Below are 14663 nucleotides of genomic sequence, written 5' to 3' on the forward strand. Positions count from 1 at the left end.
TGTATTGGATGCAATGTAACTTTTATGTTTTTATGATTTCTAAAACTGAATAAAGTATTTTGAAATTGAAAATTTTAATCATTTAGGAGATACCAACCAGAGCTCATTATATTTACCCATACCACTTGCTCATTCATTTTCATTATTTGGTGAACCATATAGTTCCAAGAAAGTTGGGAACTCATCAGGGTGGTAGGTTTAAGAGGAGAGGACATAGCAATGATTAAAGACCAGAGTCTGTAGACCAAAATTCACTTTTCACTGACACATGGAGTGATGAGCGTATGGTGACAGCCTCATACAGGCTTTGGTTGGCTTTGAAGCCTGCGATCAGAAATAGTCACTTTCCAAAGCAGCATACAGCTTATGTTCAGTGAAAAACATAAACCGCTGTAGAAAGTATGCGAACTGTCAAGGTTTAGGAATAAGTGAAACGCCCAAGTCCTTTTTATGGTAGAGTGGACTTTTCGTGGTTGAGATGAAATTCTGTCAATAGTGCACAAAGGTCTTGAGTACAGTTTTGTTGCAACTTTTGGGTGTTGCTCAAAGCCCCGTGGACTCTATTCACATACTACCTCTCCCTCCCACCTTTGTATCTAGGGCAGAGGCTCTCTGGGATAGAGAGGTTCCATTTCAAAGAAGGAAAATACGCAAATGCTGCCACTGTGACATGTGAGTCCTCTGTGGGAAGTAGGCCCAGTGGCCATTTCCAATACAACATTGTGAGTGCGCTGAATATCTTATTGTTGTGTACACACAGCGTGTACATTTGTGACTCTTATTATTTGTTTTATAGACGGAACTTGTAAATATATTGCAGTTTTAGACATTTTAATTAATAAGATAGCTGTCTAAAAATATTTAGCTTTGGTATTTAGCTTTGGTAGGTACCCAGTATCTGCTTTTAGATGGTGCTATACACAGTACCTACTGCACTGTCTTGCAGTGGTGGCCCGTCCAGAAGAGTGTCTGTCAGGCTGAGCAATGGTCAGCCTGACGGACACTCTTCAAGTTTAGGTGAGTCAGCCAGGTGATGTACATGCGTCAAATGTGCAGGGGCCTGGCTGTCTGAGCTGAACTTTGCTGGTTCGAAGATTTCACAGCCCTGTTGGTGTGACCTCCTTAGCCTGAAAAATTGTTTAGAGATCCTCCCCCTTGTGACGAGGGGGTATGTCACAGATAGACTTGAACCTGGGCACTTTAGTTTTGAGCCCTGAAGTGCCCAGAGGTGACTGCCCATCAGTAACGCTTGGCATAGATTGGGGTGGGGTCAGCATTCTCTGTGATGAATTAGGGACTGCTGCTTCCTCTCATTGGCCGACCCATAACAAGGACAGCCAATAAGAGGAGGTTACATTCCCAGTCCTCCAGGAACCACTGAGGCTTTCCTACCACCATGTGAGATCACTGCTGTGGCCTGTTAAGTTTCTTTTTTTGTAATGTTTGGTTAATGCATGCATATGTGGAGAGGATGTGGCCTAACATCTAGAGAGGTCGACCTTGAAGCTGGGGAACCTGGTTCGAGTCCCAGCAGAGACACTCAACATCCTGTGATTCTGGGCAAATCACTTAATCTCCCCATGCCTAACAAAATGAATATGACCTTCTGTAATGCAACTTGTGCTCATGCAAAGCACTTGGATACCTTTGGGTCGAGTTTGTGCTATAAACAAAACTGTGTGCATGTATGTGTATTTGTGTATTTGTGCTGTGAATGGATGTGTACTTGTGTTTGTGCTTGTGAATGATGGGTGTATGTGTGCGCACTTTTGAATGGATGGGTATGAGTGGGTGTGCGTGTAGATGGATGAGTGCGAGCATGCCTGCGCCGCTTGTCTTCTCCCCTGCTCGAATGACCTGCTGCCACTGCTGTATTGGTACCCAAAGTCCTGATACTCAGATATACCATGGGCACCTAAATTCGTCATCTGTTACCTGGTCATTTAAGCCTTTACATTTCCCCCAGCAATTGGAACCAGATTTGGGACTGAGAACCAGCAGCTTTTGCAGGGCCTCTCTGTGGTTTCTGGTCCAAGGAGCAACTCGAGTTAGTAAAACATGGACACTCAAGATAAAGAAAACATTGTATTTGGCTCCATTGATTAGTGATGCTGCATTAGCTAGATCATGAAGGAACAAGTTAGGTCTGCTTTTTATGGTCTCGCCTACACAGCACATGTGCTGTGCTGCAAGACATACTGTTTACTATTCAGTGTGCCTACAGCATAGTATTAGTTGTAATCGTTGTCACTCTCATTTTCAATCTTTGATTACTTAGCTTCCGTAGGCTTCCCTTGCTTTCTTTTGGTACCTCTCCCTGGAGCGTAGACCAAGTACATGTGTTCTTCCTCGTTTTTGTTCTTCCTCGTCTTTTTGCAATGCACAATTTTTTATACGTTTTGGTATTTTTCCTGGGCATGGAATGTGCTTTACTACTTTTCACACATGCGTGAAGCTTTTTATTTATGTTGCTTTCACTCTATCTTTTGCCTATATCTATGCTTTAGTTACTTACACCCACAACAGTACCACTCTACACCACTCAACTTTATGCTACTCCACTGTATGCCACTCCACTCCACTCTACCCTACTCCAATCTATTCTACGCCACTCTACTCTACTCAATGCCACTCTAATCTACACCACTCTATATCATTCCACTCACACAACCCCACTTCACGGTATGCTACACCACTGTACTGTACACCACTCTACTGTATACAATTCCACTTCACTCTACTCTAGGTCACTCTACTCAGCGCCACATTACTCTACGCCCCTCGATTCCACTCTAAACCACTCTATACCACTCCACTCTACTCTACACCATGCCTCTCTTTGCCACTCAACTCTACTCTATGCTGCTCCTTGTCACTCTAAACCACCCTTCTCTATGCGCCATACACCACTCCACTCTACTCTACGCCACTCTACATCACTCCACCCACTCTATGCCACTCTACTCTACCCCACTCTACTCTACACCACTCTACTTCCCTTCACCTGACTCTATGCCTCACCATGCCACTCCACTCTACTCACTCTGCTCTACGCCCCTTTACTCTGTGCCTTTCTAATCCATGCAATTCTACTCTACACCATGCCACACCACTCCTCTCCGCTCCATTATATACCAATCTATGTCACTCTACTCCACACCACCCTCCATCACTCCAATCCAGTCTACACCACCCTACTCCACCCTACCCCACTCCATTCCAGTCACTTCCCTCCCTGCTACTCTATGCCACTCCATTCCACCCAAAGCCACACCATGCCATTCAAAGCCACTTTGCTCAACGTCACGCCACCCCACTCTACTCTACGCCAGTCTACTCCACTCTACACTATGCCACTCTGCTGCACTCCTCTCTACGCTTTCTGCTCTACGCCATTCTAGTCTCTGCCACTCCATTCTATGCCAGTCAATTCTAGGCCACAGGACTGCTCGCCTCTTAACGCCTCTCTACTCTATTGCAATCCACTCTACTCTACACCATTCTGCACTTCTGTACACCACTTCACGAACCTCCACTTTAGGGCACTCTACTCCACTCTCCACTATGCCACTCTATCGTATGCCTCGCCACAAGCTTTTAGCCATGCTGAACAGCATCCTCACTGCTATTCAACAAGGGTAAAAGACTTTGGCAAAGACAATAGTTCTGCACAAAACCAGGATCTGGGAGAGATCGTTGGCCACCCTCGCCTTGTAACAGCTTTTATTGGAACTCTATGCTGCCCTTCCCCAGCCTCACTCACAAGCTCACCACCACATTCAACCAATTTTGCGAAGTAGAGTGATATTCTATCTAATTTTAGTGCCTCTATTTTAATCGTCACCCTTCAATCAGCTTTCAATGCATCACTTCCTTTTCATGTCAAAAGAGGCTCAACTGTATCAGTGAAAAACGCGGAGCCAGAGTAAAGTGTAACATTCATAGACGTAGCTTCTCTATCTGTACTGTAAACTGGGATTCACAAACGGGAGCCGGATATCCTTTTAACGTGTCATTTCACATATCCACTGCTATGTAGTATGTGTGTAGTATACTTGTAAAGCGCACAGCTGCCCCAGCAACGGGGCGTCCCGGCGCTGTATAACTCTGGGGAACCCGTCCTGGCTTTCCCTGTGGGATGGTCCCTGCTGGGAGTCCCCAAGGTGGAGCCAGGCATCCCCGGAATTGGTGGGGCCGTTGTGGAGATTAGGCAAGCTAATGCCCAGAGTTGCCGAGTGTGATCCCTGATTAGTGTAAGCACCGAAGCGAGAATTATCAAGTCAGCTGACCAAGGTCCACGACCCTGCCGCGTCGGGAATCGAACCCTGGTCCCGGGCCGACTTCTGTTCTCGGGTCTGCTGCCTCTAACCAGTGAGCCACACTACTCCATATCGTCTAAGTCGTCTAAGTCACCCAAAGTGAGACATTTCCAAATGTGGGTTGTCCTGTATATTTGTGGGTTGCCATATCTCTGTCTGGACCCACTAAAGAAGTATAAAAATTAACAACACATTACCTTCTCAGACACATAATATTCCTTCTCTAGATTTCAAACAAAAGATGGCAACCGTGTGGACTCTAAATTAAATATACTGCATTATAAATATTCCTTTATTTATTTATTTCTTTATAAGCAGCTTTGCATAGTTCGAACCAGATATGGAGTGATGACAGTGCTACGTAAATGGCTCTTGGGTAATATAGTGTAATGCTCGTTTACACACGTTAATACAATGAAAAAGAAACGCGTGGCTTTGTCGACAGAGCGGTGCATTGTATAGTCTACATATGTATTAAACGTCTCCAGCAGAAATAGGTCTGCAGAATCCCACCCAAATGAGCCTGCCACATGGGATAGTGGGCCCCTTTTACCTCGGCTAAAGTATTTCTCAACCATAACAACAACTGGGCACCAGCATTACCACCTTGTCCATGCGATGATCTATAGTGAACCTAGAAGGCTTTGGCTCATCCCGGTTATAAAATCTATGGGCATTCGAAGATGCCGCCCTGCATTGCTCTCTTTGCAGTTTTTGGAAGAGGAATGTATAACGAAAGTTATAATTAAATTTCTGAAGTTTATTGTTAGGCACAGGCCAAATTTAGAGTAGTCTATGACTTCATTGTCCGGGATCTTTGCTTTTTCCACTTAATTGTGCAAGACGTCCTTTTTATATTGTTTTTTGATAATGACTGAATAATTTTGTATTCTATGAACAGTTAAATATCTAAATGAATTTTATCATATACTAGTTTTTAAAGATATGGATAATTTTATAATTACTGAAATGTGGGAAAAATATCTCTGAAACATACTTTTATGGTTTTGTACACCAAGAAAACCGAATAAAGTAATTTTGATTTCATTTGATTTGAACTCCGGGTCTATTACTCACGCTCTCGAGAGGTTCTGGACTGGCCTCCGGTACTTCAATTCTGCCCGTCTTCCAGCCTTCATCCCGGCCTCTGCTCTGCTCCCATGCCGGAGAGGTGCTCTGGCCAAGGAACACCCGCAGTTTGCCGACTCTTTCTCCAGCGATGCGGTAGGTGAACGTCAAGCAGAATTTGCCTCGTAGCCTGAGGTCGGTGAGTGGAAGCTGGAGGCGACCAACGTCTTTCTTTTGCCCCAGGAAGGATGGCACTGCCATGTAATGTCCCTCAGCTGCAAAAAAAACCCCAAAAAAACGCACACTCAGGTCAGTTTTGAATGCAATTAGTGATACTTCTCATCAGATAGTGATGTATACGTACAAGGGATTCCCACAGTAAGTCAAAGCAGAGTATGTTTTCTGACTCACAAATATGTACAATAATTTTTGTTATGGACATGGTAGTTAGGTCAGTCGTGCTTTGAAATGAATGAACTGTTCAAATAGGCCTCACGTTACATTTTGCTTTTTTCAAGCATATTGCTCACAAATCTCACACAAAATAATTAATTCCTTTTTGAATATGGTTAGATACCACAAAACGCTGAGATTAAACCACCTGTAGATTAATTGTATATTTTTAAATGTGCCGTGACGTTTTCTGCTGACATTTACAGTTGTCGTCTGTGGCTACTAGTATAACTGTAACATTAGACCTTCTTACTTGCATATACTTCCGGGGAAATTCCAGTAGAGTACATGGAAATGATTACCACTGGATCCAGCTGTTGGCATGTGCTCTTTGACAACCATTGAACGGCTACGTAGAACATTTCATGATTTGAGTTGCACATTTTTAAATATTATTGGCTCATAACTGCATCAGTAGGTGCCAGATGGGTTCTTTTTAAATCCAGTAGGAAGTCCCTTGTTTTTTTCACTGAATACATATAAGTACAGTGTTCAAAAGCCCAAATACACGAAAGAATCAATGTAAACCCTTTCCATTGATGAGCTGTACGATGCAGATTTAGCATGTGTGACGGTGCATGATGAGGTACATGTGATTTAGGGCCATATGTATCAAGCTAATTAGCATTCGCAAAGGCCGAAATTCGCCGAATTTCGGCCTTTGCGAATGCTAATTTGCTAAATGGTATGTATGTAACATTTTTACTGCAAAATAAGGAATCACTAAATTTGCTATTCCTTATTTTGAGATTGCACTTAAGGAATCGCAAATTTTGCGATTCCTTAAATGCAATGTATCAAAGAAAAAATATTTCAAAAATGCCCATAAGGATTTGCAAATTACCACCAACTTTTAGTTAGTGGTAAGTTGCGAATTCTTTAAAAAAAGCTATTTAAAAAAACCCAAAGGTGCCATATGACGCTCATACATGCCCCTAGGGCATGTATGTGCGCCATATGCCCCCACATGTCATTTTCAGGGGTCCAGCACGGTGTTCTTGAGACACCCCTGCACCCTTGAAAATATTCCTAATTTGCGATTAGCAAATTGCTAATCGCAAATTTCCCCTTCATTCCTATGGGCCTCCTGGCCCATAGAAATGAATGGGTAATTTGCAATTAGCAATTTGCTAATCGCAAATTAGGAATGCTAAGGAATCGCTAAAAAAACGTTTTTTTACATACATACCGTTTTGCGAATTCTAAATAGCGATTCCTTAAAAATCGCTATTTAGAATTCGCAAAACGGAACTAAGATACATATGGCCTTGTGTATTCGCTTGTGTCCCTGTCTTTTATCATGTTCAAACGATCTGGAATGTTGCTCAGGCTGCACACATATTCAATTATAGCTTCATGTTGAGCACGCTAATGGGATCGCCAATCTTGTAGCAACTGTGGGGCATATTTACTAAATGGCACAGCGCCGGAAGCAATTCAGCTCAGCCGCCCTGCATCATAAAAAAAAACAAAAAACAGGGGTGCACCATATTTACAAGAATATGGTGCACCCCAGTTTTTCCCTTGCGCTGGCGCTAAAAAAGCTTCCTAGCGTGAGCGCAGGCACCATCGCGAAAGGGTGCTTGCCTTGCAGGGATGATTGCGTTTGTGCAGGAAGGGATACCTTCCTGCACAAAGTCAATCATTAATGGCGTTTTGCTCCTTTATTTGTGCTGCACAATGCAGCACACATAGAAGGAGCAAAAACGAGGAGAAATAAAAGTATTTCTCCTTGTTGCGCCACTCTAATGCCTTCTTTTGAAAGGTGTTAGTTTTTGCAGCTGCCTCAGATTTACAGATCCTTGGAAATCTGGAGCAGTTTAAAAAATCAATTGGTGTCGTGTAGGAATGCCCATAGCAACACCCATCCAAGCCCCTTTACTGCAGAAAACTGCGGTGAGGAGGGCCATATTTACAAGGCAGCGATAAGCCACGCATAGTGGCTTAGCATTGCCTTGTAAATATGGAGCAGGGCATTGCGCCTCCGGAGCATTGGAAAAAGTGACGCTCCGGTGACGCAATGCCCTTGTAAATATTCACCTATGATTGTGGCAACTACTCAACAAGAGTTTGTGATCTTATACTTTACATGAGGCTTATTTAAAGTTTGTCGGACATTGTTCTCCGTCAAAATGTAGAGGATGTCCCATGTGCCTTAATGCATTGAATAATCTTACTATCACTCACTTTTGTGGTCAGCATTCTGTAATTATTAAGGGGGTCTCTAGTTGGCAGAGGTAGGTACCTTTGTCCAAATAGGGACCCTTGCTTCTAGTCAGGGTATGGGGGATACACACCTTAGATAACCCCCTGCTCATCCCCTGGGTAGCTTGGCATGAGCAGACAGACTTATCCCAAAGGTAATGTGTAAAGTATTTGTACTCAAAGCACACAGTAATACAGTGATAACACAACAAACGGACACCACTCCAGTTTAGAAAAATAAAGTATCTTTATCTAAACTCAACAAGACCAAAACGACAAAAATCCAACATACATGTAATAAGAATATGACTTTTCAAAGGTTTCAAGTAACTGGGTCCATAGAAAACTATGGATGCGTGATTTCTCACAAAGTACCTGTAGATGCGTCAAAATTCACAAGGCCAAACAGCTGCAGAGATGGGAAGCGTCAAGAAACAAAGAGATGCGTCAGTTCCTGAGACCTCGGGGAGACGATGCAACAGTTCTGCTGAACACTGGAGAAGTGATGCGTCAAGTCCGATCTGTAAGGGAAAGTCAACTCCAAGATGATTCTGGTCCAAGGGTGATGCGTCGGGAAAACTTGCCACACAGGTACAATGCATGGAATCAGGGATGCGTCAGCGATTGATGCGCTGGCTTCCAGCGATACTGTGTTGGTTTCTTCACCTGCGACCCTCAAGACGCGTCGGTACTTGCAGCCGTGATAGGCGCTGCATCAGTTCTGCAGTGCCGCAGCAATGGCGGTGATTCTTCTCGCACAGCGGTGCTGCGTCGGAAAAACAGCGACAAGAAGAACGATGCGTTGATTTCTTCAGTTCTTCTTTTCTTCCAGCTCCCAACAGCATGAACAACCTCCAGAGGCCCAGAACTGGAACATGCACGTCAGAGATCTCAGCAGCAGCTTTCAGGGGAGCTGAGGGGTGAAGTCTTTGTGTCCCTGAGACTTCAGGAGGCCAGAACACACAGGTCCTTGGAGATCTTCTTCAAGCAGGTTCACAGCAAAGTTTCAGTCTTTGTCCATTCCTTGGCAGAAACAGCAACTGCAGGCCAACGCCACACAGCAGTACTCCTCCTCACAGCTCTTCAGCTCTCCTCCTTTGCCAAGGTTCCTCTTGAGTCCAGAAGTAATTTAAAGTGCTGGGGTTTTAGATCTATTCAGCCCAGATCTGGGTAATCCAAGAAGGGCCATGCACACCTCAACCCCCCAGTGGCTGTCTACAGTGAATGCACATCCCCAGCCCCTGTCACTCCAAAACCAGACAGTCATACCACAAACAGGCAAAAGCACACAGAATGGTTAAACAAGAAAATGAGCACTTTCTAAAAGTGGCATTTTCCAACACACAATATAAAAACCATCTTTACTAAAAGATGTATTATTAAATTCTGAGGTCAGAGAGCCTAGACTTTATTTCTCCATCTTGTCCCAATGGGAAGTTATACTTTTAAGTTGATACAAAGTATCTCCTATTCTATCTTATGGGACAGATAACCTTTCAATTGTGAAAAACAAAATTGGCAGTATTTCCATTTCGGGACATGTCACAAACACCTGTACATGTCCTGCCTTTTACATACACTGCACCCTGCCCATGGCAGTACCTTGGGCCTACCATAAGGGTGTCTTACATGTAAGAAAAGGGACGATTAGGGCCTGACAAGTGAGTACACTTGCCAGGTCGACATGACAGTTTAAAACTGCGCACAGATATTGCAGTGGCAGGTCTGAGATACCTTTTCAGGGCTACTCATATGGGTGGCACTTTCAGTGCTGCAGGCCCACTAGTAGCATTTGATTTACAGGCCCTGGCACACTCAGTGCATTTTACTAGGGACTTACCAGTAAATCAAATATGCCAATCAGGGTGACCAATCATAATAACAATTTAAATAGAGAGCATATGCACTTTAGCACTGATTAGCAGTGGTATAGTGCCCAGAGTCCTAAATACAACAAAAGCAGGGCAGGAAAAATAGGAGGAAAAAGCAAAAAGTTTGGGGATAACCCTGCGAAAAGGGCTAAACCCAACACACGTACATTCTATGAGCGGCTGACAGCTGCACAGCTTGTACACAACCACAGCACCCATCCCTCTGCAGTCCTTCTTTGGTTATTCCAATTTCGTCTTACACACTGACTCTGAGTGCATGGAGGCAGGGGCTGCTTTTGCAACACATGCACAGTGAAATAGGTGGTGTGTGAAGCAAAGTCAGCAGCCTATTGGTTTTGCCAATTCTTGTCTACTAAATAGTGCCCTCTTTCATATTCATTCTGGTGCTTTGTGGGAGCAGTGGTTCAGTGTCTACACAAACAGACCTAAGCGATTTCACTTCAAACCTTCAATCAACAACCTGCTATGTACATACGTTGGTCAATGGACACCAGCCCTCAACCCCTCTCTGTCCCCATTCTCCCTCTATTCTGTGCACATTGGTTATGACCTTTGGCTGAATGCAGTGTGTGGTGTGTGCCGAGCAATGTCTTTGTGGCTACATCCCCAGGAGGCAAGCAACTCACCAAAGTCTGTAAATACACCTCCACTTGAATAGAAGGGTTCACTCTCTATCTCCTTCCATAGGGCTCCATTGTGGGGTGCACTAAGTAGGTATATCTCTGAAATGGCATGCAGGTAACTCATCCTCCAAAGGCCATTTTGCCCTTGCACCTGCATCTGTGCCACAGGTGCAAGGGCAAAGTATTACTTCAGTTGCATAGAGTGGTGCTACTTAGGGGCGTAAGGCAGTGCAGGGGGGCCTTAACCTTTCAGAGCTGGGCTAAACTTTCACAGGGCCCACATTCAACCTAAGACCAATACATCCGTCATATGACATTATGCCACTCATGAAACCATGCAAAAGAATGTCCACTTTACACTGAGTGGGCTTAAAATGTCACCAACACAAATGTGTATTACGGACGGGTGTTAGCAGATTTCTGCCACCACCTCTGTAGTGCACAATTAGACCTGCAGCACTACAAATGCCCATTTATGCATGCATAATATTTTGTAAATTTGTCCCCACTTCCTTCTATTCCACGTCATAGTTCTTGCAGCACCTTTAGCACATAGCTTCGACATTTCTAGGATAACTTTAAATAATACACACAGGATTTGGTTCTGGAGGTACTCTACTTCACAAGACGTCAGAAACATGGGCCTTGTGTTTTCTGCCATCTCACGTGTGAATAGTTTTTCTGGTACACCATCTGGGTCTAGTAACTCAAAATCATTTCCCGTAATTAAGGCTGTGGTGAGCGATGTAATTTGCTGTAATGATGATTACTGGTAAGAATTACTTCTTTCCAACATGTCATAGTGTACCTGTCATAAAAGCATGTAAGACTGCAAAATAATTGACAGTGTCATTGCCAATGTTACTTTTAGTCAGCCCAATAAAAGGTGTGAAAACCTAGAGTGTTTTGATTTTAGACTGAACTATCTTACCAATTGCCCCTTCTGTGCCCGTACAATCATCAGAAACTGATTTTGCAGCTTAAATTTGCCATTATTTACAATACATTGCATCGACTGTGGTATGTTTTGCATATATTAGAATAATACTTTAAACGTTTAAAGCTCCATTTGGTAATGTAGTTAAAATAGTGTAAAAGAGAGATTTACCATTTATCCGATCAGCAGGGCTCCAGTCAAAATCATCTTCCGGATCCTGCTTCCAGTCGCAAACCCCTAGGTCGAAGCTGCAGTCAATGGACAGGTCTGAAAAATACATTAAATGAGAAATGAACAAAAGTACTTTGAGCTTATGCACACCTGCAAAAGTCATTCTGTATATACCTTTTACCACTTGTAAATCTTTTGACCTCACGTTTCCTACACAACTGATGTAAAAAATGCTACTTGAGTTCAGTGTTACTGGAAAAATGCGATTTTGCAACTACTGCGTTTATAGATATGACTCTTTTAACAAATTATGCATCATATGCTGCCTAAACTACAGATTTAATTTGAACAAACATAGGGCCCGATGTAGGTAAATAGTATTTACCGATTCGTAAATACCGAATTTTACCGATTCGGTATTTACAAATCGGTAAATGCTATGTAGGTATTTTTACCAAATAAATTAACAAATCGGTAATATTCGGTAATTACCGAATCGGTATTTACCGATTCGGTAATTGCCATTGATTCCTATGGGCCTTGAGGCCCATAGGAACCAATGGCAATTACCGAATCGGTAAATACCGATTCGGTAAAATTACCGAATTTCACCGAATGTCACTTTGACACCCTGTTGCACCCCTGATTCAGGCTTGTGTGCCATGTGGCACACATACATGCCCTTAGGGCATGTATGTGTTCCACATGGCACAGGTGTACATGCACAGATGTGCATGTACACAGGAATTCGGTATTTACCATGCAATAGTATTACATGGTAAATAACAAATTCTTAGGGGCCTGTGGCACTGTTTTCAGTGCCACCTACATATAGATTTACAGAATCGGTAAATTTACCGAATCGGTAAATTTACCGATTCTGTAAAATGTAGGCCCCTTTCATCTCAATCACCAAATACCGGTCGGTAACGGCCGAAATCGGCCGTTACCGACCGGTATTTGGTGACCTACATCTGGCCCATAATTGCTTATAGTTCAAGTGGATCAAAAGTTACTAATAACGCAGCAAAACATGTTGAAGGCCCTTCGCAAGGGTTGACTGGTCACATTTCTGTCGCTTGCTGTATTTGGGTGTTAAACAACTGGTACTAATGAATTAAAACCTTTGCCCAGAAAGTGTTAACATGTATAACAAGCATTGGAAATGCATTCGGTCTTGCATTTGTTTGAGTTAGAGCTATTGGCATTCTAAATGTTATTGTCTTTTACCTATGTTTTATGGAGTGTATGTGCATTGTGTATAGTGGAATTATGTTGGTTGGATTGGATTAGTTAGTTGTGGAATTGTGTGGCATGGAATTCTGTGGTGCGAAGTGGATTTGTGTAGTGGAATTATGTGGATAGTAATTATGTGGTTTTGAGTGTACTGGAATTATGTGCAGTGGTATTTTGTGTTATGGAGTGTAATTAAGTGAAATGGTATTTTGTGTGTGGAGTGGTATCTTTACAGCAACAAAAGATGTATTTACATATGAAACATTAACCTACATAACAAACACACATCTGCACAATCCAGTCCGTCCCTAAAATATGACACCGCCTATAAAAAAGGGTTACAAAAGAAATCACTCCCAAAAACATGCCTGCTTACAAAAGATGACTCACTAAATGAATACCTCATAATGAATGTACATAGACGAACCTACATAAAAGAAGACGATTAAAACTTTAAAAATTGTGGTCAACCTTTTATTGCTGTTCAGTCCAGTTGAAGGGAAGATTACTCTGACATCTGTCTTGCACAATGGAAGCTTCCACTGCTGTCTGTCCTACGGAAGTAAAGTGTATACAGCTATCTGGCCTGTAAAAGGGGAGATTGTACTGCTTACTGCCTCTGCAAGAAAACATTCTAAAGCTGGCAGACATGTGTAATGAAAGTTTGCACTGTGTTAGGTAAGCTTACCATGCTGTCAGTCCTGTGTAAGGTAAGCGTCCACTGCTGTATGCTTTATAGAAGTAAAGTGTGTACAGCTGTCTGACCTGTATAAGGGGAAATTGTACAGCTCGGTGTCATGCGTATGGGAAGCTTGCACTGCTGTTTGTCCTGTGTAATGGAAGGTTGCACTGCTGTATGCACTGTGTTAGGTAAGCTTCCACTGCTGTATGTCCTATAGTAGTTTTTTTTAATTTGAGTTGGATTTCTACAGCGCGTAGCTACCCGTGGGCGTCCCAGTGCTGTCAATTGCTGTGCTAGATCCAGGCAAGATGTTTTCAGGGGAAAAGCTAAGTCTTCAATAGCCTACGGAAGACCAGTAGGTTAGTTTCCCTACGAGTATTGAGGGGTAGGGCATTCCATAACTTGAAGGCATTGTAAGAGAAGTAAAGTGTGTAGTGATGTCTGGCCTTTGTAGGGGGAGATTTTATTGATGTCTGTCCTGTGCAAGGAAAGTTTGAATAGCTGCCTAACCTGGGTAAAGGGAAGAGTGGACTTGCTGTCTGCCCTGTGTTAGGTAAGCTTGGAATGCTGCCTGCCCTGTGTAAGGAAAGCTTGCACTGCTGTATGTCCTATAGATGTAAAGCACGTACAGCTGTCTGGCATTTGTAGGGGGAGGTTTTACTGATGTCTGTCCTGTGCAAAGAAAGTTTGTATAGCAGGCTGACCTGCGTAATGGAAGGTTGCACTGCCTAAGGGAAGCTTGCACTGCTGTCTGTCCTGTGTAAGGGTAGGGAGTGCTGTTCGCTGTCCTATGCTGATAAAGCTTGTACCGCTGTGTGACCTGCGGTAACACAAATGTACTGTAGTCTTTCCTGCAGAAAGGAAACTTGCATTATTGTCTGTCCTTGAAAACAAAAATGTCCACTACTGTCTGTCCTGTGTAATGGAAGCTTAGGTGGGTGCTGTCCTACTTAAGTGAAACTAGCACTGTTCTCTCCTCATGAGAGCCTTGAATGCCATCATTCCAGCACAAAGGAAGCTTGTGCTTTCGTCTGCGCTGCGCAAGGAAAGTATGCACTGCTGTCTGTCTGGTGTAAC

At 43.3% G+C, this 14663-nt stretch overlaps 1 protein-coding gene across 1 annotated transcript in view; it reads right to left on the bottom strand.

The window, feature by feature from the left end:
• The window catches only part of EGFL6 (EGF like domain multiple 6), a 580012-nt gene that overhangs the window by 20492 nt on the left and 544857 nt on the right, over positions 1 to 14663 (bottom strand). Inside the window, exons 10-11 of the mRNA XM_078657865.1 lie at positions 11669 to 11764; positions 5397 to 5662 (exon numbers count right to left, since the gene is read on the bottom strand). Coding sequence (XP_078513991.1) covers positions 5397 to 5662; positions 11669 to 11764 — 362 coding nt within the window. The remainder of the gene's footprint in view (positions 1 to 5396; positions 5663 to 11668; positions 11765 to 14663) is intronic.

This window comes from Lissotriton helveticus, chromosome 8 (genome assembly GCF_964261635.1).
Source record: "Lissotriton helveticus chromosome 8, aLisHel1.1, whole genome shotgun sequence".
NCBI lineage: Eukaryota > Metazoa > Chordata > Amphibia > Caudata > Salamandridae > Lissotriton > Lissotriton helveticus.